General features: G+C 41.5%; 1 protein-coding gene across 6 annotated transcripts in view; it reads left to right on the forward strand.

The window, feature by feature from the left end:
- The window catches only part of PAM (peptidylglycine alpha-amidating monooxygenase), a 246,051-nt gene that overhangs the window by 195,885 nt on the left and 23,916 nt on the right, over window positions 1–26,250 (forward strand). For all 6 annotated transcript variants that reach the window (XM_061623355.1, XM_061623365.1, XM_061623383.1 and 3 more), the window contains 6 exons: window positions 8,069–8,185; window positions 10,537–10,609; window positions 10,989–11,199; window positions 11,592–11,792; window positions 15,305–15,423; window positions 18,642–18,741. In XM_061623355.1, the coding sequence (XP_061479339.1) occupies window positions 8,069–8,185; window positions 10,537–10,609; window positions 10,989–11,199; window positions 11,592–11,792; window positions 15,305–15,423; window positions 18,642–18,741 (821 nt within the window). The remainder of the gene's footprint in view (window positions 1–8,068; window positions 8,186–10,536; window positions 10,610–10,988; window positions 11,200–11,591; window positions 11,793–15,304; window positions 15,424–18,641; window positions 18,742–26,250) is intronic.

The raw sequence follows: 26,250 nt of genomic DNA on the forward strand, positions 1-26,250 counted from the left end.
CTTTTTGGCACCTTTTGAAGCCTTCCTCTTTCAACAAGCCGTTTAGGTTGAGACCTATCCAAGTCTGCATCTGTTAGAATTGTTTAATATGTTTTTAATAATGTTTTAACCCTTTTTTAAAGTTGTTTTTTTAAAAAAATGTTTTTGACGCTGTTTTGTTTTAATGTATTAAGATCTGTTTTTATGATGTTTTGAAGTGTTTTTAGCACTTTGTTTGCGGCTTGGGCTCCTGCTGGGAGGAAGGGCGGGATACAAATTAAATAATAAATAAAAATAATAAATAAATAAAAGTTGATCTCTGTCTAACCAGGAACCTGCGTGTTTTGTATAAGGGGTGTGACAGATTTGGGTTACAAGTCAGTCTTCTGTGTCATAAATTGGGAACAGCCATTGTTGCTTATCCCAGAATTCAAGATGTGTAACCTGATACCAGTAGCAACTGGATGGGATTTATTCAACCTGCAATCTCTATCCTGGAGCTGATCTCATGGCTATAGTAGCCAGCCTAACTTTTGTGTTCTTTTGCTTTTTAATTTTTCCTCATCCCCTGTCCCCTACTTCATGTAACATCTTGCCTGATGAAGAGTTATTGCCGAAATGTTTATTAATATACTGCTTAATGTAAGAAAACTCTCTTAGCCAGGGGTTTCCAAACTCTGGTCTACGGGCCACCAGTGGTCCAGAAGCTTCATTCAGATGGTCCGCAGTATGTCTGTAAAAGTACACTTAAAAATCATACAGCACTTAGCACGGCACATCACAACTGCTGCAACAAGCCGAAAAGTGGGTGGCCAAGACCCTCAACAATTTTCATTTGGTCCTTGAGGGAAAAAGGACCAGGAATCACTGCTCTAACCGGTTTACACAGAAAACAATAAAAAGAAACATCAGTATTGATATCAAAACTACAAACAGTAACATGAATAAATTTTCCTGAAAGCTGCGTGAAAACAGAACAAAACTGATAAAACTGAGCAGAACAGAACAGACAATTACACATTAATAGAATTAAAATAAACTACCTAAGGAGAAACAATCTGAGAAATTTTGGGTGGTCCTCATAAAGGTGTAGCCCAGCTGTCAATTTTTTTCCCTTTTTAACAAACATGGTTACCTTTGCTTTTTCTGAGATTTAAGTTACTGAAGAAAATTTTTGAATAAGATGTCTACATGCATGTACGTACGTATTGCTAATAACAGGAAGCTGTTAGAATAGAAAAAATGTTAATTATTAGAAGTAGATTCCACCAAACATTTCCTTTCCCTCTGTGATAATAGTCCTTTATTATCAACCTTTCCTAAATATATGCACATAACCATAAAAGTAATGCAAAATTATTAATTGGGTCTAATGTTCTTTATCAATCGTAAACGTACTCAGTTATTGGTCTTAGGAACTGTCTTCATTCTTTCTGGCTGATTGCTTCCCTATCATACAACAAGAAAAGAGGCAAACAAATTATCAGTGTTCAGGCACTGCACAAAATGGTAGCAATGCATTAATAATACATGAACATAAAAGCTGTATATCCCTACCAGCAAGTGCAGCAGGCTGCTTGAGAACACTTGCCAGTTTAATATTGTGCCATAGTACACTAAGTGCAAGATGAAATGATGTGTGTCCATTACCTGTACTCCCCAGGTTTCCTCAAACTGGCAAAGCAATTTGGGGTGTGGCAAAAATGATGCTGAAATGGCCTCCTTTGAGTGTGTATGGTTTTGGGTTGTTTTTTTGTTTTCTCATTGTCCTTTTCCTTTCTGTTGGAAGACTTGGCGGATGAGGAAGGAACTTCAAGGGAATTACGCTAAGTAACTCAGGCAAGGGTTCAGATGCCACTGAAACATGTCTCTGCTTTTAGTTTAGAATTTATCTTTGATAGATGACAGGAATGCAGTCTATAAGCTTCGCTCTTACAAGTTCCATTGTAAGGTATATATAATGCTAAGCCAAATGATGGCTAAGTGTGAAATAGCAAGCTGGTAGATTCTCGGAGCGAAAATCACACACTTCTTCCCAGCGGCGTCACTAGCGGGAGTGCGGGGGGTCCGGACCTCTGGTGCACGCCCTCCCAGAGGCATGGACAAGGTGGCTGGGCTTGCGTGCGCGCACTCGAGGCCAGCCACCCCATCCATGCCCCTGGGAGGGCACGCGCCGGAGGGGCACCCAGCCTGAGAAGGCCTGCGAACGCCGGCGCGCCTCCCTCGCCCCACCGACGCTGCTCCCGGTCTCGCCCGCCTCCGATGAGTTGGAGCAGCCTTGCCGGGCTGCGGGGCGGGGCGGCTCTGGGTGTCACCCCCCTCATGGTGACACCCGGGTGCAGGCCGCACCATCTGCACCCCGGTAGTGACGCCCCTGCTTCTTCATCCCTTGGTTGTGCTGTTGCCGCACTACTCGGAGCTAAGCTATGGTTTGACTTAGCATTATATCCGAATCTGGGCTTATGGTTTGTTTCACTCCAAACAAACCACACATAGTAGGACAATGTGTTGTCAATTACTTGCCTCTTCTCTTCTTGTCCACTCCCCCACCCCTCCGTGCCAGAGAGGTATAAGCCAGAGATTAATGGAATCCATTGGATTCCTGAATGCCCTGGGGGAGTTCCCAGTAGATAGAGCAGGTGACCCTGTTGAAGCTGTTGTCACATTGTGGAACAGCAAGGCACATCAGGCTCTTGATACGGTTGCCCCCAAGCACCCTGTCTGGCATTGTGGAGCCGGGTTTGCATCTTGGTACACCAGTGAGCTAAGGGCAATGGAACAGGCTGGACAACGGCTAGAGTGCAAGTGGCAAAAGATGTGCTGTGAGGCTGATCGGGCACAAGTAAAACATCATAACCATGCCTACTGTGTAGTGGTGAGGGTGGTGAAGAAGGCCCACTTCTCTGCCACCATCACATCCTCAAGCAGCCATCCAGTGGAGCTTTTCCATATTGTCAGGGGTATGTTGACATGAACTCCAGTAAATGGAGTTTTAGACCCTTTGTAGGCCCACTGTGAATTGTTTGCAAGGCACTTTGAGGGCAAAGTTGCTCATCTCCATAGCAGTCTTGATGCCCCATTCACACCTACTCTAGTCCCCAGTGAGGTGTCCAGTGCAACGTCTGCTGCAACTTCTTGGGATTGGTTTCAGTTGATGCAACCTGATGACATAGACAAGGTGCTTGCGATGATGCAGCCAGCAGCGTGTCCTCTCGACCCTTGCCCTTCTTGGCTTATTAAAGTTTGCTGAGGGGGTTTGGCCGAGTGGATCCACGGTGTGGTAAACACATTGTTGCGGGAGGGAGTGGTTCCAGCTGCCCTGAAAGAGGTGGTGATCAGACCACTTCTGAAACAGCCCACCCTGGACCCATTAGTTTGTAACAATTACCAACCGGTCACAAATACCCTCTTCTTAGGGAAGGTGATGGAGAGGGTTGTGGTGCAGCAGTTGCAAGTACTCTTGGATGAAACAGATTATCTTGACCCATTCCAGTCTGGGTTCAGACCTGGTTATGGGACTGAATCAGCCTTGGTCACCCTGATGGATGACCTTTATCGGGAGAAGGACAGGGGGAGTGCGACCCTGTTATTTTTACTTGATCTCAGCGGCTTTTGATACCATTCACCATGGTATCCTTCTGGGCTGACTTGGTGAGATGGGTATTGGAAGCACTGTTTTACAGTGGTTCCAATCCTATCTCCGAGGTTGTTTTCAAAGAATAACATTTGGTAATTGTCTTTCGCCCCCCTGGCATTTGTGCTGTGGGGTGCCGCAGGGTACCATCTTGTCACCATGCTGTTTAACTTCTATACGGAGCCTTTGGGAGCAGTCATCAAGAGATTTGGGGCAAGGTGTCAGCAGTACGCTGATGATACCCAGCTCTATTTCTCTATAACACCTGACTTGGGAGAAGCTGTGCAAGCCCTGGACCACTGCCTGGAGTTGGTGGTGGGCTGGATGAGGGCCAGTAAACTGAGCCTGAATCCTAGCAAGATGGAGACTCTGGGGGTTGGTGATTCCTGAGTTCAGATAATTGGTCAGTAGCCTGCTTTGGATGGGGTCGTACTCCCTCTAAAAGATCAGGTCCCTAGTGTGGGGGTGCTCCTGTATCCATCGTTGTTGCTAGAGGCCCAGGTGACCTCCATGGCTAGGTGTGCCTTTTACTAGCTTTGGCTGGTAAGACAGCTGCGGCCATTTCTGGACTGGGATAGCCTGACTACTGTTGTCCACACACTGGTAACCTCCAAGCTAGATTAGTGTAATGTGCTGTATGTGGGGCTGCCCTTGAGGTTGGTCCGTAAGCTGCAGCTGGTGCAAAATGTAGCAGCAAGACTGCTCACTGGGGAGGGTATTGCCAACATGTCACCCCACCGCTGAAAGAATTGCACTGGCTGCCCCTTAGCTACCGGGCCAAGTTCAGGGTTCTAGTTATGGTGTACAAAGCCCTGTACAGCTTGGGACCAGGATACCTGAAAGACTGCTTATCCCTTATGTACACAGTCAGTCACTGCGCTCTGCAAGTGAGGGCCTTCTGCAGATACCATCTTATCAGGAGGTTCATTCCACACAACATAGGAATGGACCTTTAGTGTGGTGGCACCTACCTTTGGAATTCTCTTCCCTTAAATATTAGATAGGCACTATCTCTGTTATCTTTTTGGCGCCTACTGAAGACCTTCCTCTTTCAACAAGCCTTTTGAGTAGAGAACTTATCCCAGTCTGTGTCTGTGTTGGAATTGCTTTCTAATATGTTTTTAACCCTTTTTTAAAAAAATACATGTTTTTAAACCTTTCTTGAAAAAGATTTTTTTAAGCTTTTTAAAAAACTTTTTATAGACATTTTGTTTTAATGTATTTTAGGGTCTGTTTTTATGTTGTTTTAAAGTGTTTTTAGTGCTTTTGTTAGCTACCCTGGGCTCCTACTGGGAGGAAGGGCAGGATATCAATCAAACAAACAAATAAATAAAGGCTAAAATTGTTCAGCCATTCACACACAGCTTCAATAAAGAAATCTGGGACTTGAGATTAGTTCCTGTCTTTACCATGGACTCATAATCATCATTCTCAGGCCTTATAAAGGAGTGGTAAAGATGGGAATTGTGATCTAGCTGCTATGGTTATTGTTAGGATTAAATAAAATCTTGCAAAACTTGCAAAATAAGTAGTAGCTTGATTGTGTGAAATAGCTGTCATAGGTCAATACGTATGGACCTTTTGGGTTTATTTGAATACAATACCCATCAAAGAAGATGAGCTTATTAACACTTGGTATCTACCACACCAATTACCACTGTTTCTGTCTATATCTCCTGGTGGAAAATAGCTATATTTTAAAGAGGCTGCTAGACTACAGAAAATTTGTATAAGCAATTAATATTGCAGCACTTTATATCTTGCTTGTATTGCCATTGTGCTTTAAATCTGGAATAGATCTTTTGTGTTCTAGTATTCAGGTTTCAGATATTTGAGAGAGAATAATCCTGTAGAGCATGCAAGTAGTTTCTCGAGAGTGTTATCCAAGGGACCTATCCAATACTGGTCTGTCTTTTAGAATATCACCTAACCTCAGCCATTAATATTAAATGTTACTTGCACTTGTGGTGATTGTCCCCAAGATCCATCACTAGTAGCCTGACTGTGAAATCACAAGATTCCAAAGCAATTGCTTAGGGTTTGTTTTTTTGTTTTGTTTTGGTTTTTTGCTGTGCTTCAGTGCAATATTAAAATGCTAACTTTTTTGGAAAGCCTAAGAGTATGGATAAAAGGTATTTGCAACAATATTCCCTAAGTGCATGATGGATTTTTTAATTATAAAATGCTACAAATTTCATGTGCAAATAATTTTAATAAAGAAATCAATGTACTAATCAATGAAGTACCACCAGTTTGAGTGGCATGCCACTTTTCTTAATTGAAAGGTATAGCATAAATATTTTATAAAGAGTTATTCTTTTATTGTGGCAATGTATAGGGTTAATAGTTAGGTTTGCAGACTTATCTAATATAAAGTGGGGCTTCTATTTTAAAAAAAATCAATATCTTTAAGCACTTAGAAGCCAGTTAAATAAATAAACAAGCAGAAAAATAGTATAGCTCCCACTTTTTGGATGAGAATTGAATTACAATTTTACATGTAATATATTAACTGCTATTTACTTTCATGCACATAGTCAGTTAACACTGTTTCAATCAATGTTAAGCACTTATGCTGGAACGTTTAAAAAGGCTTCTTGGACTGTTGGAGTAGAGCTAATAATTTCCCAGTGGGATAACAGTATGAGTGTCTTATACTTATGTAAATAGTTCACAATGAGCCTACTGTGAATTTCAAAAATATTGAAATCTTAATACGCAGCGTAAAATGGATGGAAAAACTCAAGCTCATTTTGTAGTGTCAGCTATTTATATAAATTAATAAAGTACTGCAGCAGTGGCAAACCACCTGCCTGCAAGCTGGCTCTGCCCCCAAAGCATATTTTTCCCTGTTCCCTCATGGACACCTGATTTTGGTGGCGGTATCTGCAGTAGTTAGTTTATTTATTTCTTAAAGCCAACTATGTGTAAGCAGCAATGCTTAGAGAGACCACTTAGAACACTTTTAGAGAGATTGCTGGAGAGTGATATTCTCTGAGTGCCTAGGAAGCAGAACATACACTTGAATTTGTTCTTACCAAACATCGAAGCATATCAGAGCACTACTTCTTTCCTAGGTGCTCCAGTCTTCGGTTTCCATTCTGCTCTGAATTCACCCAGAGTTTACCATTATCCAGTCTTACAGCATCCTTCCTGTTCCTACTTGCTCTGTTAATGGTGGAGTTGGGGCTGCAGCAGCAAGATATTGTGAGCATACCTCCTGAGAATGAAATGCATAGTCCAGAAGAAGAGACTATGTGCAGTCAGATTCTCTGTACTGGTGCTTATCTATATGGGAAAGGAGGAAGGGGAGGGAAAGCCTTGATTCAGTCCCTCATGCTACACTCCAGTAGGATTGCTGTCTCTTTGTTTTCAAATAGCAAGTTAGATTATTAAGACACATGCATGTGGTGTGGTAATGTATGCATGCCTGTGTGAGGATATGAGTGGCCACACCCACCACTACTTAATGTAGCCATTGGACGGTAACTGTTAGCTAACTCTGAAGTAAAGCTTTGATGCAGCGCGCACACACGCACGCACACACACACGCACACACAAAAGTAGGACTAGCCAAACTGGTGACCTCCAGAAGATGCTGGACTACAATTCCCATCATCCCTCATCATTGGCCGTGCTGGCCAGGGCTGATGGGAGTTGGAGTCCAACAACATCCAGAGGGTGTTATGTTGGTATACTTGTTCGAAAGAAGTCAGAATCATAAATATATAAAAACATGCACACACATGAGAGAACCTGAAATAAATACTAGCACATAACACTAAAACGAAAGCCCTCTTCAGGTGTTACAATTAGACTAACGTAAACATGTAAAGGGGGCACTGGGGATGAGCTCTGCACTCCCATCAAAATTGATTCCTTCCAAGTCATGGAAAGTGAACTTATGCAGCATAGGCCCTTTTGCCTCTATGGATACAAAAGGCTGCCTGGTGCATATATTTGCTTTCCACAAGTTGAAAGGTAAAGAGAACAGTGATAAGAGCATGCTACTTGTCCCCAGTGCCCCCTTACGTGTGTTTATGTTGGCCTGATGCCAGAAGAGGGCTCAAGACATTCACAGATGTTGAAATGTTTAGCATACATTTGTAAGGCTGTAAACGCACTAGTTGCCAGATCAAAGCATTTCCATTAGCCACACCCAGAGGGGGAGTGGGTTTATCTGCCGTTCAGTTGAAAATCCTCTTAGAAGTGATTAAAAAAAAAAAAGCACGCGGCTCCTACCAGGTTTTACAAGGAAAAGGGGCGGGATTTGAGTAACGTTGTGTGCCCCGGTTTTCAGAAGATAGAGGTAGAGACACTAGAACCACCAGAATAGTGAATGTGTTTCTACCCTGTATCTCTGTCTTCTTCCACAGTGAGCTTGTATCTTTATTAGGTATTGAAACTTCTAAGAGATTCCTTTGAATACTGATCAGTTTTTTCTTCTTGATGTAGCTCATTTGACAGTGGATACATTTATCAACCAAAAGAACTGGGACCCATTAAAGAGAGCACTATTCTTGTACTAGATCCTAATAGTTCAGCAGTTCTTCATTCTACAGGAAGAAATCTGTAAGTCTGTCTTAGTTTTTAAATAATGGTGTTTGCCCGCTGTATAAGTTCTGCATTTTATTATGTTTCAAGTAGTATAATTTTTTTCAGTGTCTGGACATAATCAGTGCCCCTATCTGTCTCTGCTCATTGTTTACTGACCCAAATGAAGACAACTCAAATACAAAACAAATATTCTGTCTCTCTCTCTTGACAGAAGGTCCAAGAGATGTACTGTGGTTGCCTCCTAGAGAGGTATGAAAGGCAGAATGAAATATCTTATGAAACAGCTTGTGCCTCAAGATGGAAAGTCAGAGACTGAGGGCCAAACCAGATGTGTGCATGCTTGCTAAACACCTGCTCACCAGTTTGGCTCCAAAACAGGGTTGTTTAGGGTGGGTGAGTCTACTTTTGGCATGAAATGGAGCATAGGTTTGAAACCTTCCCTACACTCTGTTGCTTGGAGACATTTTTTCCATAGCTAGTTTACTTCTGGGACTGGAGCAGGGGTAGGATGGGGGAGGAATTAAAGCAGCAGAGTATGGGGAGGTAAGGTCGTGGAAGGAAGATAGGCTTTGTTCTCACCCCTATGGCTCCATAAAGAGATAAAAGTAGAGACCAGCCCACTTGTAACCAGACCAGTGAGTGCCTGTACGGTTTGGCCCTATGTTACCCTTCCTTGGGCAAATAGTTCTATCTAAGGATGTTTCCATCATCACTCAATACTTGTGTCAACTGTATTTTAGTTATTGTGACATTTCAGCAAAAATAGTGTCATATCTTCCATGGAGTAAATTTGGACACTTAAGCAGAATAGGTGGCTTCTGAAGAGGATAGTTTAGCTGTTTGCCACTTTTGTTTAATCTCTCCAAGTGTGGGCTTGCATGCATGGATTTTGTAGTCTTGTGTGTGCTCACCATGTCCTTTTTTAAAAAAGTTTGAGAGGCTCTGCCTGCTGAGCAACTAATGTGAGATGTAATTGGATGGATGAGGAAGAGTTTGTTGAGATGAGGACCCTGAGACATGTCACTGAATTCTTCCTTCTCTGTGTTTAAAAGTGTGTCCTTGTTTCTCAGAATACCAGTTCCCAGAACCACAGAATTATAATCCAAGAAGAGTATTCATTTTGGTACTATTGCTAAACAAGCATATTATAATAACTTAAAGGTGAAATTACTGGTTTGCAAAGAAAGTGAGCAGAATGCAATAGAACTGGAGAGTTAGGAGACCCTCCTGAACAGCCCAGGATTGGGTACAGGGGGAAACTGTCTGAAATCTAGCAGAACAGTCTTGAAAACAAGCTGCCCGTCACTGATAGCACACTCTGTTTTATACCAGGTTCTGAGGAGGAGAGGCAGGGAGGGCTGGGCCAGGAGCTGCCCAAGAGTGCCCCTGACCCCACGTGAGCTGCACAAAACATGCCAGCAGTCTGTATGTTGTGTGTCATTAGTCTAGATGTAGTATCAATTTTTCCAAAGTTTGGGTAATATGCCTGTTAATAAACTGTTGACCTTAACTGTGATGCTATCTGAAACTGCTTTTCCTTTACTTGGGGACAGCTTCTTTTCCTGAAACTGTGGAGAAGTCTAAGCCTTACTGACATTTCAACCTTGATCCTATTTGAGGCTCACATTTTTCCTCCCAGCAAAGAAACATGCAAAACAACAGCAAAGCCCAAAATAATGCCTCAGACAACATTATATGACTCATTACAAATTGCATGGTACATTTAATCCAGTAGATGCCCAAGGCACCAATGTGACCATGTTCCACACTGCAGTTAGAATGGTCGTGAATATATTGGAAAGTACAGCATTTACTTTTTTACTATTAGAAAACTTTATATCCCAAAACAAAAGTCCTATCATGTGGGAAAACGCATGATATACAGTACAAATTCAAAATTGATGCACAACAAACTCCTATAGAAAGAACATATTTTCTTTAAGGACACAGCTGTGGCTTTTAAACATTTGGGCCAGGAAGTATTTGACAGTAGAAGCAGTTTGGGTGCAGATACGTTTGACAGTAAGGTTTTGGGCAGGGAAATTTAAAGTTGTCTGCCTTTTCCTATACTTTTTAAGGGTGTGTGTGTGTGCGCGTGTGCGCTTGATGTATTTTGAAACTGACATCTGACTAAAGACTACTGAAAGTCAATGGTACCACCAAATGTAACCAGTTACTTAGGAATGGCAGCAGTAATGGCAGGATAAAGTACCAGGGGTACAAATTCCAGGAAATTTGGATAAGCAAAAGATTCCCTTTGAAAATATAAACACCAATCCAGGGTTTTGTATGGTGACTAAACGGAATAAATTATTCTGCATTGTTTTCCTGCACCATAATGTAGCTTTTACTTATTTTGTTTTCAGGTTTTATTTACCGCATGGCTTGAGTATAGATAATAATGGCAACTACTGGGTGACTGATGTAGCTCTTCATCAGGTATGCGTAACTGGCTTCCAGAAGTACTGTACTAATTGTGTATGAATTTAACTAGCTTCTGCTTCTTATTATCAATTTGACAATATGGTTTTTTTCTGGGAGGGATATTTGGCAAATGTTCAACTGCTTCATTGAGCATAACAGCCATGGATTGGCATTTTATGCAGAAACAAAACTGAATTAACTCTGTTACGTGTCTGATGATTGATTTTCTTCATTGGGCTCATGAATATTAATGAATACATAGTTGTTTTGTGAAGAAAGATATTTTCTAGAGGGCAGGCATGTGATGTTTCCTCTAAACTGTAGCATTTTGTTTAGCTCTAGCTATACTAAAAAGTTAAATACACTGGAACTTTTTTCCCTTTTATATTGGTAGGTGTTCAAACTGGCATCACATGCTGTGGAATCTCCTTTGTTGTCTTTAGGAAGGGCTTTGCAACCTGGAAGCGACAAAAATCACTTCTGCCAACCTACAGATGTGGCAGTGGATTCAGTTACTGGCAATATTTACGTATCTGATGGCTACTGTAATAGTCGTATTGTTCAGTTCTCTCAAAATGGAATGTTTGTCATGCAGTGGGGAGAAGGTACTGAATTAGGAAATTGTTGATTTCAATTGTTAAATCTTTCTCTAAAGGATACATACATGATGCAGTTTAGAAGTTAGGTTCACCTGGAGTTTCAGTGAAATCAATTAGACTAAATTGCCTTTGATCTTAAGGCTATACACCTATGTTACTGTGTACATATATTTGGTATTTTTAGGAGAAATGTCCTCTTGCCAGGTTTTGTTGAATGAAGTTCAGCAGGTACTAACAGCTGACATGATGAACAGGATTCTTAGTGCTTTCAGTGCATAATTTGAAATCTACTGTTTGGACGGGAAACAATTTCATTGTACATTTTTTTGCGTGTTAGCTTAAAATATCAGTATTTTTGGCTATAAATAGAGAGCTGTTTGAATGCTTTCTTCTTTCAGAGACTTCTGTTGGACAAGCAAAACCTGGCCAGTTCAGCATCCCCCACAGCTTAACACTGGTATCTGATTTTGGTCAACTGTGTGTAGCAGACAGAGAGAATGGTCGGATTCAGTGTTTTAAGCTAGAAACTGGAGAATTTATTAAAGAAATCAGACATCCGCTGTTTGGAAGAGAAGTATTTGCTGTTTCTTATGCTCCAGGTACTAACTTAAAAAAAAGTCATGATTGAGATCTTTGCTTTTTCCCTAAGTGACAGCAGAAGACAGTCTTTTTTAATGTAGGGTGTTAAGATAATTAATGTATGTATTTGAAGGATAATACATTCCATCTGCTTTTCCTAGCCTCTCTAGCAGTCTTCTGGGGGTCCCTTGATGCTTATTCTCAGAATTAAAAATAGATAATTTTTTTTAATTGTTTTAAATGAAAGCAGCAATTCTCTAATTAGACTAGGGTTTCTTAAAAACTGAGGGTGGGAAAGGGCTTTCTGAACCTTCCCAAGTTTAGCTGCTATAAACTGAAATGTCTTGACTAACCATGTTCTGAGTTTCCCTAAGCAGGGGGCTGGCACAGGTTAATGTAACAGGGAGAAAGCAGATCACATTGAGTCTGTGCTGTGTTTTACTGTCAGTCAGTGCAAGAAGGCTATGGTACATGGAGTGCATATTGAAGGGGAAGGGGAAGTTATGCTTCAGCTCCTGTCCTAATCAAGGCATACACTGAAACTGGAGCAACTGAGGGATCAGAGAAAGATTAAGGCCTCCACTTGTAACTTTCCATGCTTCATACATACTGAGACCAGGAGAAATTGCAGAAGTGTCATGAAACTGGATTGTGGATTTCTGTGATATATTCTCATTAAGTAACATCTCTAGAGCCAAGCTAGAAATTACATGGCAGACAGATGTAATATTGTCTCCAGAGGGATGTTTTGCCCAACGGAAAGCAAGTGCAAGAGGCTGTGATCTGGAAAAGCGGCAGAGGATATGCTCAGCTTGCAAGTAAAAGGCTGTTTCTCCAACCAAAATCTCCCTTCCCAAGCCTGGAGCGGAGGGGGATACAGAAGCCCTCTTAATATAGTGGGCAGCAGGTCTTGCCATTTTAACCTTTATTTTAAGGCCTTTGGAAACAAAGGAACTCACTCAGAAGTAATTCTTATAGGTGTTTTACAGGGTAAGGATACCCTGGTTCTCAGACCTGTCTCTTCCCTCTCTCCCTCACTAATAGCTATCAGTATCTAAAATATTAAAGGCAATAGTAAACGTACTTCCTTTGAGACTGATGTTTTTAAATACACACTATTGTGGCTTCTTCATTGTGAAGCCTATTGTACCTGCAGATTCAAAAAGCTAATATACAATTTCAAGCATCATTGCAGAAATAATTTTGCTGTTTTCTCTATCGGTAGAGAAAGAAATTACAAGTTTCAACATGAGATTGAGAATGCTGGGGATTAAACCTTTTAATTATAAATCAAAAGCATAAAGGAGTAAAGAATCTTAAAAGTTCAAATATTTGAAAAGTACATTGTTTTGATAATATTAAGCACTGAAAAGTTTGTAATAGCCAAATAAGTAGTATAAATGTAATAGCAGTATTGGGGAAAGTAGTATTTTGTTTTTGGGGTATCAAAAATATATTCTAAAAACTACTTTTCAAAATCATATTGCAGCAAAATGTATTTGCTTAGTTACGGGCGCATCCCAGAACTCAATCACAGAGTTAGCCTCAAGTGTCGCGATTCCAACTCCTGACATCTTTTTCTAGTACATAATGCAGCTACAGGGTAATATCTGTTTTGAGGGGTATTTTGGATCAGGCCCACTGCATGAAAGCATACCTTTCCTGGAGCCAGTTCTTAGCCCAGATGACCGAAAACAGAATAAAGCATACATAAATATACCAGTAGTGGCAGTGATTTCTCTTTAGGGAGAACTTTTTCAATTAAGGAAAATATCTCTGTTGGAGAGGTAAGTAGAAAACTAGTAATTAGAAGATAATTATAAAGAAATGTTTAAAGGCATGAAAAAGCTAGGAACAAGAGTTGCAACTCTACCACTTCAAGCAAGACACACTGCCTACACATATCATGTGTAACTAAACCATAGTCTGAAATTAGTTAGTTAGTTGACTTATTAGTCGCATACTAGGAAAAGGTTAAAAGCCAAAAAGGCATAACAAAAAAAACCATTCCAATAACAATCCCAGCAAAACTTTTAGCAGTAAAAACATCAAATAGGCATCAACCTTGTCTATCATCCATCAAATGCCTAGGAGAAGAGATAAGTAACCAGTGGTTTACTGTGAATGAGTAGTGTGCCTGTGTACACAGCTCAGTCTTGCCTGCTTCACTCCTCCCTTTCCCAAGTAGCTGGCGTAACATTATATGTGAATGAACAAGCTACAAGTGGTAAGTCAAAAGCAAAGTTTCAATTTGAAGTTTCTTCTGGAGAGAAACAAACCACAAGGTTTTTTTTTTCACACATAAGCGCTAAGCCAGCTACTCTGGTTTGTTCCCAGCTTGGGAAAGAGCGAAACATATGCGACTGAATAGCATGTACCAACTTTCTGCTCATTTACAATGAACCATAATTTATTTCAGACAATGGCTTACTGTGGCGTCTGAACAGAAAGCTAATAAAAGAGTGTTAGCAAGTGAACTTAATTGGTTTTACCTGGGGAGAAATGATAACTACTGAACCTCTTGAAGAATTTTTAACTTAAGCATTTAAGTATATGCTCAGAAGAGCTGTTCTGGCCCCATATTTTAAAAATGACCGATAATTCATTTTACTGGAAAAATGCATTACAGCCATGCTGTCCTCTTAATGTTCTGTGTTGTTATGGCTCAGACTGAGGACATATCTGCACAGTTCTCTGTTAAGGCTTGATGTGTATTCACACTGCTTTCACTCTTGGTTCAGTCTCAGTATAAGGAGGCTTCCTGTGTTCCATGTGGCTCCTGGAGTGAACAGCTTCTTGTGCTACTGTTTTTAGTGCTAAAAGTGCTTCCATGATGGCTGCCCTGAAGCAAATACCATGAATATACTAGATATAGATTATGTCTTGGATCCTCAGTAGCATGAGTGGAAAGAAAATTGTGCCTGATTTGTGTGATTTTCCTCCCCCCCCAGCAGTTTTCTGCACCCTATCCCTCACTGTTCAGTAGTGTTCCCCACCTCTTGGCAGAGAGTCCTTAAAGATTGCAGGGGGTTGGAGAGCAGAAAGGAAAGTGCTCATGTACAAGTTTTCTTCTGGCCATGCTATTTATGATCCAAGGCAATGTGACGGAAGGATGAGTATACACCTGAATAATAATGAGTGAAAATACTGCAAGAGTCAGCTTAAAAGAAGAGAGAGAGGCTGGAGGTGCTAACTTCATTTGATTTTTCATGCATTTCTTTTTCATTATATTTCCTCTTCTTTCAATTGATTCTAATTCGGAACACTACCAATTGCTTCCTAGCAGTCATGGCTGAAAAGTGACTGTTTTTTCCTGTTTGTTTTTGTGGAAAGTCTGAGTCCATCGTCATGAATGACTAAACGACTAGTCATTTAAAATGACTATTTTAAAAGGCCATGAGCTGCTGCATATCTGTACTCACCACTGACTGGCTCTTTAAGACAATCTACATTGTTGTGCTTCAGACTGGGTTGTAAAAAGGAAGAATATAAGCCACATACAGATCACTGAAGAATGTATGTATGTTTGTAGGTGGCCTGCTGTTTGCAGTAAATGGAAAGCCTTACCCTGGAGACATTGTGCCAGTGCAAGCATTTGTGATGAACTTTTCAACTGGAGAGATCATTGACACTTTCATTCCACTTAGAAAGGTAACACATTGTGAAGCATCACTACGTTTTATTAAAAATGCATGAATATACTCATTTCTTTTTCTTCCCTTCCATGCCTTGTGCACATGTCAAATTTTAGCATGTTCAAATTACCTAAAAGGTGAAACTAAGTTATTCTGCTTAGTTAAAACTTGAGGAGTGTATTGTAAGGCTGTAGTTATCTTGCCACATAAAATTATAGTTTAGGATCTCTTTGCCTGGATCAGAGAAGCACATAGCAGCATCTTCTGCCCATGAGAGTGGGTGCAAGGACATCACAGCCTGGTGTGGAACTGATGCTGAGCTATACTTATAGTGCCACAGGAACAAGTTTCAAACTTGCATGCTCTCCCCTCCTTCTCCTCTGGTGCAGCTACTTGCTGACTTCGTGACTGAAATTAGATACTCATACTGGTGAATCAAATACAGGGTTGGCTGTCAGTGTTGTCTGTCATCCTAAGCTTCAAGCAGGCTGCCTTTTTGTAAAGCTCTGCATGATACAGTTTATCATGGATTGCCATGCTAGTTAAAAGAGGTGGAGAGGACCTTTCTAAAGGGCAAGACTGTTCAAGGATGGGGGCAAAGGTTTCTTGGTGACAACGAGGTGGGGTGTGGAACGTCAATCAATGCCATGTCTGGCTGGCTTCCATTTCAAATGTGCAGAGGAAAGGTACATTTGCACTGAATGTACTTGCAGTCTTCAGGATCATCAGCAATATGTTTACTATATGTGGATCTTGCTTCCTTAGAGTACAGTAGGACAGCTGGAGCGTGGGGAGCTCACATGCTCCAGCTGATTGCTGTCAGCTGTAGTGCGGTGGCTGGAGCTCTCCGTGCTACAGCTGATCGCCCTGCTGGCACCGCCATATTAGCGGAACGCCGACAAGGGGGCCCTACTGTATAGTGGTAACCAACAATAAAGCAACATTTTTCAAAAAGCATTCTAGCATTTATCCTTTTCCCCTAATCACTGAGCTGTAAATAATCAGTTTAACCTAACCCATTACTTCCATAAGATGCTCCCTGAAATATGCAGTGCTGAATTTGGTCACAGCTGGGATACTGGGCTAGACACAGAATTACACCAATTGTTGGGCTGTTCTTAGATTCTAAGTGAGTAATAAGATGAACAAGCCTCCATTGCATAAAGTTAAGAGCATTCTTGGTTGCTGAGTAAGAAGGCTGGCCTTTTGAGATTTTCTGAATTTTCTCTGTTGCTTTGGAATTTGGCATTTCCATGAAGTGAATCTGAATGAGGGTGAATTTCAGCTGCATGCTGACAAAGTGCTTACATTAATATGAGCCAGTGTCTGTTGAGGGATCAATAAGCTTCTGTGGTTGGAGAGATATGAAGAGTTTCTAAAGAGAAAAAAACTTGAAAGCAATAGAATGTATCTCTAGAGAGAAGGGGGGGGCATATAGAAGCCATCTATGTGAGATTTTCACTCCTGGGTCTCAGCTCTGCATTGCAAGGCTAGTAGAGCATGAATAAAAGTATTTCAAAACTGAGTTTTACATTATCCTGCTAGATCTCAATTTGTATTTTAGCTTATATTTTGTGTCATGTTACCTTGAGGGCTTGGCTTAATTGAAAGGTAGCATAAAAACTAATAATGACTTGATGATCATTCTGGTAGAAATTGGTTCTCATCTAGCCCTCTAACTTAAAAAAAACCCTTGCAAAATAGCACAGTGAAAGTTGAATTGTTTTCCCACTTCTTGATTTTTCCACAAGTTGAGCTAGCTTCAAATTGTGCCACACACAGTTTCTGGCTTAGAGTTTACTCGGTACATAGCAGCTTATTGCTTTATATGGAAAGCCCTTTTATTTAATTAGGCTACAGCCACAAACAGACAGAGTTCAAGCCAAGAAATAAATGTGATTTGTTAAGCCAAATAGAGAAGCAAGACTTCACTAGCCTCGGCCAAGTCACTACATTACTATTTGTTTTCCCTTTCCTACTTCTTTCTACTTCTAACTTGTTTGAAACTGCCACCATGCAGGTAATGTCAGCATGCCACTGGATTAAAATTAATTAGTACTCTGGGATTTTTGTCTAATTTAAAAACTTAAACCCAGTGTCAAATGTGCTTTGAATAGCTTCCTTCCTAACCCCCACAGCATTTTAATTCCTGGTTGCTGAGAATGGAAAACAGTATTGCTTATTAAACTCTACATTTAATCAATTTTAAAGTAAGGATGTAGGCTCCAAAATAATCTAAGATACTTCCCAGAATAGTGCATTCTGGGATGTTATGTCTAGTGGCTGGTCATGTCCATGGTAAGCACAGCAAGAGTGGGAGAAAGAGAAATTTCATTGTTTATACCAGGGGATGGAAAACCAGATGTTGCTGGACCTGAACACCTGCCAGCCACAATCAGCATGGCCAATGGTCAGGGATGATGGAATTTGGAATCCAACAACATCTGGAGGGCCACAGGCTCCACATCCCATCCCATCCCATACTGATGATAGTTTTATTGTTTATATATCACTTATGTGCAGTAATCTTGAGCATCCCAATAGCCACTATTTAATGTTACAATGTTAGTAGTCTTCTTTTTTCAGAGATTGACGGAATAAGACCAGGCAGCAATGTCATGTTGTTTGAATTCAATCTCTTTACATGCAAATTCTTTGGAAAGACTTCACTACGTGTCTACAATTCATATCATTAGTCTAGTCTAGGAAAAGATGCCTCTATTCCATAGACGTCATTGGACTTCCTCTACATTTTCACATGTTAATTAAACTTGAAACGGCTCGAACCCACGCTCAACATCAAATGGCCTCCTCCGGGTGCCTACTCCAAGGGAAGCTCGGAGGATGGCAACAAGGGAGAGGGCCTTCTCAGCGGTGGCCCCCAAATTATGGAATGATCTCTATGACGAGGTGTGTTTGGCTCCAGGTCAAGACTTTCCTCTTCTCCCAGGCATTTTTAACAGCATTTGAATAGCACATTTTTAACTTGCCTGTCGGTTTTTATGGGTTTTAATTTGGTATGGTTTTAAATTTGTATACTTGTTTTTAATCGTTGTAAACCACCCAGAGAGCTTTGGCTATGAGGCAGTATATAAATGCAATCAATCAATCTCATGTTATGTCAGAGAAGAGTTTAATTCTACTTTTTATTGTTGAATAAATGACTGCAAATGTCCTGCTATGTTTTACTGTGATGATGTCCAGGTTTAATATTTTGGCTGTTTACGTTGGCAGAAGTTTGAGATGCCACACGACATTGTTGCTTCAGAAGACAGAACGGTATACGTTGGTGATGCTCATACCAATGCAGTGTGGAAATTTACATCTCCAGAAAGTAAGTTATTTTTTCCTTAAACCATTTCAAGCATCAAGCATTGTTTTTCAGGCACACACTTAATCAAAGACTCTGCTTTCACTACTTTGACCATGTCTTAAGGGGACACCTGCACTGAGATTTCATAAAAATGTTTGGAAGTATTTTGATGCATTTCCAAAAAGGTACTGGATTTCTGTGTTTCCACTTTAACACCATGGAGCAGCCTAATTTGGATATGCTCTAACCAGTGATGCACGTTTTCTAGGAAGTTTTTAATCATAAAATGTTCTGTTACCTGAAATAGTTTGTGATCTGATTAAATATGTTTGATTTGTATTAGTAAACTAATAAACTAAACTTAGTAAACTAAACTAAAAGCATACACATGTTAATTTTTCATCCTATATTATATGCCTGTCCTATGATGCCCACAACACATTTGCTATTGGGCATCTAACAAATTCAGTAAATAAAAGGAAGGAAGGAGAGAAATCATTTGAATTGTAATATTTGTTTCGGGGGGTGGAATAGGGGGGAAAATTCCAAGAGAAGAAGGGGAAGTCCTGTTATCTCATGAGCAGACGTCCACTCATGCTATGTTTGGATATTGCCTAATGTTTGTTATATGTTACAATTAAACAAATCTACCTGGAAATTATTTTATTGGAATAGTTGCAAATACTATAGCTGAGATGGTTTCTCACATGTTTAGTTTTCCCCCACCAAAAAAATAAAGGCACTGAAAACTCTTAACATTCTTATTTTTTCATGCTAAAAAGAGCTATGCTTTATAATTCTATATGCACACATTTATTATACAGCCACAAGAGTGGCTGTATACTATAGCTAGTGTGGATTTTTCACATTTCGCAATGTTAAATTGAAAGTACCCCCATGCCATTCTGATGCTTCCCATAAGTTCATTTCAAAACAAAACCTTACAAAACTTATAGTCCTGAACTCAGAAACGCTTGCTTAACAACCCTGTAAATTTTCATAGCAATACAGAAAACAGAGAGAATTGAGAGTTCAAAGTCTAAAAAGAGAGAGAAAACCCAGAGCCCTTTTGGACTATTTTCTCTGAGAGTTCTCATAATCTGTTGAAATTCATTAAAAATCAGCCATGTTCACAGAGTACCTGTAATCCTATTACTGACCTTGCCCCATACTCTGACCTTCATTCTCTGCAGTTTAAAAGTTTTTAAAAAATGCCTGGCTGATTTTTAATTAATTTAAGAAATTTTGCATTGAAGTGAATGATAGTGTCGGGCATGCTCAGTAAGGACCAACTGTCAGTGTTCTAAAAGCCAGAGTCACAGCTGTTTGGCTTGGCTAATCAGGGGGCCACACCCACACCAGACTTTGATTTCACGTGAGACAGTCATGGCTTCCCTCAGAGAATCCTGGGAAGTGTAGTTTGTGAAGGGTGCTGAGAGAAGACTCCTATTCCACTGACAGAGCTCCAGTGACCAGAGTGGTTTAAGTCAGCCACTCTGACTGAAGCTCTGTGAGTGGAACAGGGCATCTCCTAGCAACTCTCAGCACTCTTCACTAACTACACTTCCCAGGATTCTTTGAGAGAAGTCATGACTGTCCAAAGTGAAATAAAGGCCTGGTGTGGATGTGGCCAGGGACAGCTTTGGTTTAAATTTGGGTGGGAGGCTACATGTGCCTGCTGTAGAATAAAAAGGTGGGGGAAACCCTGAAAAGCAATGATACTGTTCACAATGTTTTCCTTATGGAAAGGAAAGGGAACTTCCCCTCTGCTCAGTGCCCACCCACCCAATCTCCTCCCCTCCCCCTCTTCTTTCACTCCCTGCCCCTCCCTCGGGTCTGTTGACGTGTGTGCGTTGTTGCGTGAAACAGCATACATTACGTTGGAGTTAAGTTGAGCAAGAAACTTCTTCAGAGCATTAGATCATGTTAAGAGTCTTTATTAAGACATTACGGCCAAAGGCTTAAGAGTAAATACATGTAGAGTTTCTTCAGTCACCCCCCTTCTGGTACATCTCTCTCCAAAGTTAAACACAGAAGACAACCTCTCAGTTCAGAGGCAATACACAGAAGACTCAGCTTAACACGGATAGCTGCTAGAACTTTTCCCAGTCTATCGCGATGGTTACCATAGCAACGGCCTTGGCTGTCCGTTCCCAGACTGGGCAAAGACATAACTCCCCCTAGCTACAGTTTTTCAGACTTGATGGAAAACAAACTCAGTGACAGTGCGGTTCAATGGTCAACAATCCCCCTTTTTGTTGACGTGTGAGCATTGTTGCGTGAAACAGCATACATTACGTTGGAGTTAAGTTGAGCAAGAAACTTCTTCAGAGCATTAGAGCATGTTAAGAGTCTTTATTAAGACATTATGGCCAAAGGCTTAAGAGTAAATACATGTAGAGTTTCTTCAGTCACCCCCCTTCTGGTACATCTCTCTTCAAAGGTAAACACAAAAGAGAACCTCTCAGTTCAGAGGCAATACACAGAAGACCAGCCTCACAGTTCAGAGGCAATATTCAGAAGACACCAGCTTAACACAGATAGCTGCTAGAACTTTTCCCAGTTTATCGCGATGGCTACCATAGCAACGGCCTTGGCAGTCCGTTCCCAGACTGGGCAAAGACATAACTCCCCCTAGTTACAGTTTTTCAGACTTGATGGAAAACAGACTCAGTGACAGTGCGGTTCAATGGTCAACAATCCCATCATGTCTGTAATTCATTACAACAATAACAACAATACATTTCTCCAATACATCTTGCAATACAGCTTACATTGCAGTACAGTTTAAAACATCTCTGTACATTTAGCTAACACTTTATTCAATCAAACTTTGGCTGAACACATGTCATATATAACGTGTCAGGATCCATTTCAACCAGTTTGTGCATTCCAGGACTGGTCACTAATCCCACAGTGAATCTTTCTGGCGGTTTCAGGCACTAGGACTTTTGCTCTTTCTGCCCCCCCATTTGAGCTGGTACTTGGCACAGCCTGCGCAGGAGATTCCATTTCCTCAGTCTTACGTTTCTTCGATCTACGTTTCCCACAAATGAGCTCATTTAACGCATCCCTGAGAGGAATATGTGTGCCCTCCACCTTTATGTCTGGATTTGGCTTAAATGTTTGTGATTGTGTGTCATCTGACCCTGTAAGAATGACTGTTTCCCTTTGATCCCAAGGTTTTTCTGAGACTTTAATGCTTCTGCTCAGAATTAACTGCTGTGTTTCTGACAACCAAACAAATTCTTGTTGTTCTCTGGGTGCAAGCTTGCCTCTTCTTTTTCTGTGTACCCGGCTGCTTTGCACTCTCTTAGGCATTAACCTGATTGCATTACATGAAGATTCCATGTGAGCAGTAAATACTGACTGTGTGCCTTTTACAGCTGTCTTTTTACAGCTCTGGCGGTCATTCCCTTTCCGCCCCATTAAACTCAAAGCATCAGCACACTTCACACCCATGGTCATTCTAAACTGCCCCTGTGTCATGAATCCCTGGCAGACAACTTTGCCTCTTCTCTGCACAAAACATTTTCCTCTATCAAATGTTACACAATACCCAGAATTCACCAGTTTTCTGACTGACAACATGTTATGATTCAGTTCTGGTACAAACAAACAATCTGACAGTATTCCCAACTTGTCAAATCTCACCAGACCTCGGGCTTCCACAATCTTTTGCGATCCATCAGCTAGTTGCACAAAATCCTGCATGTCTTCTGAAATGTAAAACAAACTTCTGTCTTTGATTAATATATGGCTTGCCCCGCTGTCAACAATCCAGTCAACAGGTCCTAAATCTTTAGACTTCTGTTTACAAACAAAGTTCACACTTCCCTGCTTCAAGCCTCCTTCCCTGGAGTTGCGCTTGACTGCACAGTCTCTTTGAAGATGCCCACGAGCCCCACAGGCATAACAAGACTTCAGCTGCTGCTTGTAATCCTGTTTGCTTTCGACAGCCTCCTTCTGCACGGCACTTTTCACCTCCTTGCTTCTGACAGCTTCCATCAGCTCGGCTCTCTGCGCCTTCTGCCTCCGCTGCCATTCCTGGGACAAATCCTGCAACGCGTCCCACATCTGTTTAGCCGACGGCTCATCTCTCACACACATCAGTTGAGAATCCGATAGAGCCAAGATTATAAACACCTGCGCCCTCTGATCTTTGCGCTTTCAGGCCGCGGTCAATACCGCCGGGGGTGGTCCATCTATAATGTCCCATAAATCTTCTTTTATCAGCAAAGCCCGCATCCTCGGCTTCCAGCTGCCATAATTCTTTTCATTAAGTCGTTCCATCGGCAAGCCTTCCCCAGACAGGTTTACAGCCATGTTGCTCACCTCTGTCTGGTACAATCAATCAAGCTGCCCTCTGGAACTCTGCCTGCCGTTCAGACCAGCAACTTACTCCCGTGTAATGCGCTGTGGATCTGGGCCCATAACCCTGTTGACGTGTGTGCGTTGTTGCGTGAAACAGCATACATTACGTTGGAGTTAAGTTGAGCAAGAAACTTCTTCAGAGCATTAGATCATGTTAAGAGTCTTTATTAAGACATTACGGCCAAAGGCTTAAGAGTAAATACATGTAGAGTTTCTTCAGTCACCCCCCTTCTGGTACATCTCTCTCCAAAGGTAAACACAGAAGACAACCTCTCAGTTCAGAGGCAATACACAGAAGACTCAGCTTAACACAGATAGCTGCTAGAACTTTTCCCAGTCTATCGCGATGGTTACCATAGCAACGGCCTTGGCTGTCCGTTCCCAGACTGGGCAAAGACATAACTCCCCCTAGCTACAGTTTTTCAGACTTGATGGAAAACAAACTCAGTGACAGTGCGGTTCAATGGTCAACAGGGTCACTGTTGGACTACAACCTGGGAGACCAGGGCTCGAATCCCCACACAGCTCACTGGATGACTTGGGCCCGTCACTGCCTCTCAGCCTCAGAGGAAGGCAATGGTAAACCACCTCTGAATACTGCTTACCATGAAAACCCTATTCATAGGGTCGCCATAATTCTGGATTAGCTTGAAGGTAGTCCATTTCCATTTTCAAACATGATTGAACAGAAATAAATCCCTTTGAACTCAAAAAGTATGCAAATGATCAAACCCACCCTCCCTTCTCCTCCCTCCTATTCCCTCCCTCTTTCCCCTCCCTCCCCATCCCCTTCCCCTTCCTCCCCATCCCCTTCCCCTTCCTCCCCATCCCCTTCCCCTTCCAATCCCCCCTTTCCCCTCCTCTCCATGGTCAGTTTTACCTATCTTAACCATGATTGCATAGGAGTAAATCCCATTGAACTCAATAAGCATGCAAATGATGAGACCTGCCTTCCCCTCTCCTCTCCCTTCCTCCTCCCTTCCCCTCTTCCTCCTTCCTCCTCCCCTGCCCACTCTGGCCATCCCTCCCCCCCCAGTCAGCTTTACCTATTCTAAGCATGATTGCATAGGAGTAAATCCCACTGAACTCAATAAACATGCAAATGATCAAACCTGTCCTTCTCATCCCCTCTCCCTCCTGCCTCCTCCCATCCCCCTTTTCCCCTCTGCCCTTCCTCCTCCTCCCCTTCCCATCCTGTGGTCAGTTTCACCTATCCTAACCATGATTGCAGGGGAGTAAATCCCACTGAACTCAATAAGCATGCAAATGATCAAAATATTCTCAGCAAACTTGGACAGGATCCCATTTCTTACCTCCTGGGTTAAAAAGCAGAGAAATTCACTAATAGGCAAAAAACCTTGGCATTTAATAACGTACCTATAGCCCCCAGATATTTCTATCCAACTTTAAAAAGCAGGGAAATTGGGCAGCTAGAGTGAATGCACCAGGGGAGCAGGAGACCTGACCTCCTCTTTGAGATATTGTACTGCCCTACAAATTTGTCAAAATGCAAACACAATCTGAGTTGGTCTTTCACAGCCCAATCCACTTCCTGTGTAGCTTGCAAGAATTTGGTGACATGGTTTTTTGCCTATTAGTGAATATATATGTGTGTGTATACACACACACACACACACACACACACGGGCTTTCTACGGACAGTCTGCTGAAAAAAGTTAATTACAACTTTATCCATTTTATGTGGTATTATATACATTCATTATGTTACTAAGTAATTTTATGAACTTCCTAGATGGCCTTTGGTAAGCCAGTCTCTTTCCCAGCCCCAGTCCATTATCTGCAATATGAGAGTTAAGAGTATTGACTTACCTTATAGAATTGATATGTGTTACAATTAGATAATGCGTTTGAAGCGCTTTAGGCACTTGAAATCACTATACAAATTGTTGTTGAGAAATGGAAAATTCTTTATATTGTCATGTTTGAAAAGGTTCAGAAAAGGGCAACCAAAATGATCAATGGGATGGGGTGACTCCCTTATGAGGAAAGGTTGCAGCATTTAGGACTTGAGAAGGCAAGTAAGAGGCAACGTAAGTGTATAAAATGATGCATGACATGGAAAAAGTCGATAGAGAAAAGCTTTTCTCCCTCTCTCATAATACTAGAACTCATGGACATCCAATGAAGCAAATTGTCATGCCAGCTTGCCAGCCTTACCCTGGCCTGCAGTTAAAATGGCTAACTCCCAAAGCCTTATGGGGAATTCTTCCCCTTGACATCTTCCTTGTTAGCTTGCTAGCAAGCAGTTAAATCTTTGATGTTCTTTCATCTCTGTGACTTGGTAATTTTTATAACACAGCTATACCAGCTTACAGTGATTTTGCACCTTCTTATCAGTGAAAGGGGCCTGGTTCCGTCAAGGCCGTAAAACTCCTTGCTTTGTTATGGGAAACCAAGAGGAGGCGCCAGGTGCTGTGGGAACATCGTTTTTTCATCCCTTTGATGAAAATGTTAATTGGTTAATTGTCTCCGGCTGGGAGGGAATTTTCCTCCATAAGAGGAGGCTCAGAACTCTGGGTTTGTGTCCCACTTCGGAGCACCACCTTGCCTATGGTGATGTTCTGTTGTGGCTCCATTTACATCTTGACTTGCAACTCCCTGAGGGGAAGAAGGCTATCCATTGAGAGATCCTATGCTCTTGTAAGTATAGCTAAGGCAGATAGCTTTGTTATTTTGATTTGTGCCAAGAAACTTTCCTTTACCTTTTTTCCAAATACCTTACCCGTTCGGGTGTATGGTTTTAGGATTCAGTTTGCTGCTACAAATTATTTGTGTGTACCTTTTTGCTTTTTGTAACCTTTTTATGCTTTGCTTATTTTCTTTTTAATAAATTTTAATTACTTTAAACCAACGTGTTTATTCCAGAGAGAGGGGTCAGTTCCTAAATTCAGTCCTTGCCATTTGACCACAACTACCGTGTAACAGAGAAACGTTTTTACCTAAGACTTCAGAAGGGGCCAGGAGTGTATCCAGACTCTGGTCCTGAGAGGCTCAGGTGTTTAAGGGGACTCTGGGGTTCCCTTTGCCCCAGAGTAGCTAACCAGTTGAAGGGTGGTGGCAGTACTACCTTGCAGGGTTGGTGTTGACGTGCACAACCTTGACAAACCAGGATTTGCTGGGATCAATTGCCCAAGG

The sequence above is a fragment of the Rhineura floridana genome, chromosome 1 (assembly GCF_030035675.1).
Source record: "Rhineura floridana isolate rRhiFlo1 chromosome 1, rRhiFlo1.hap2, whole genome shotgun sequence".
In the NCBI taxonomy this organism is placed as follows: Eukaryota; Metazoa; Chordata; class Lepidosauria; order Squamata; family Rhineuridae; genus Rhineura; species Rhineura floridana.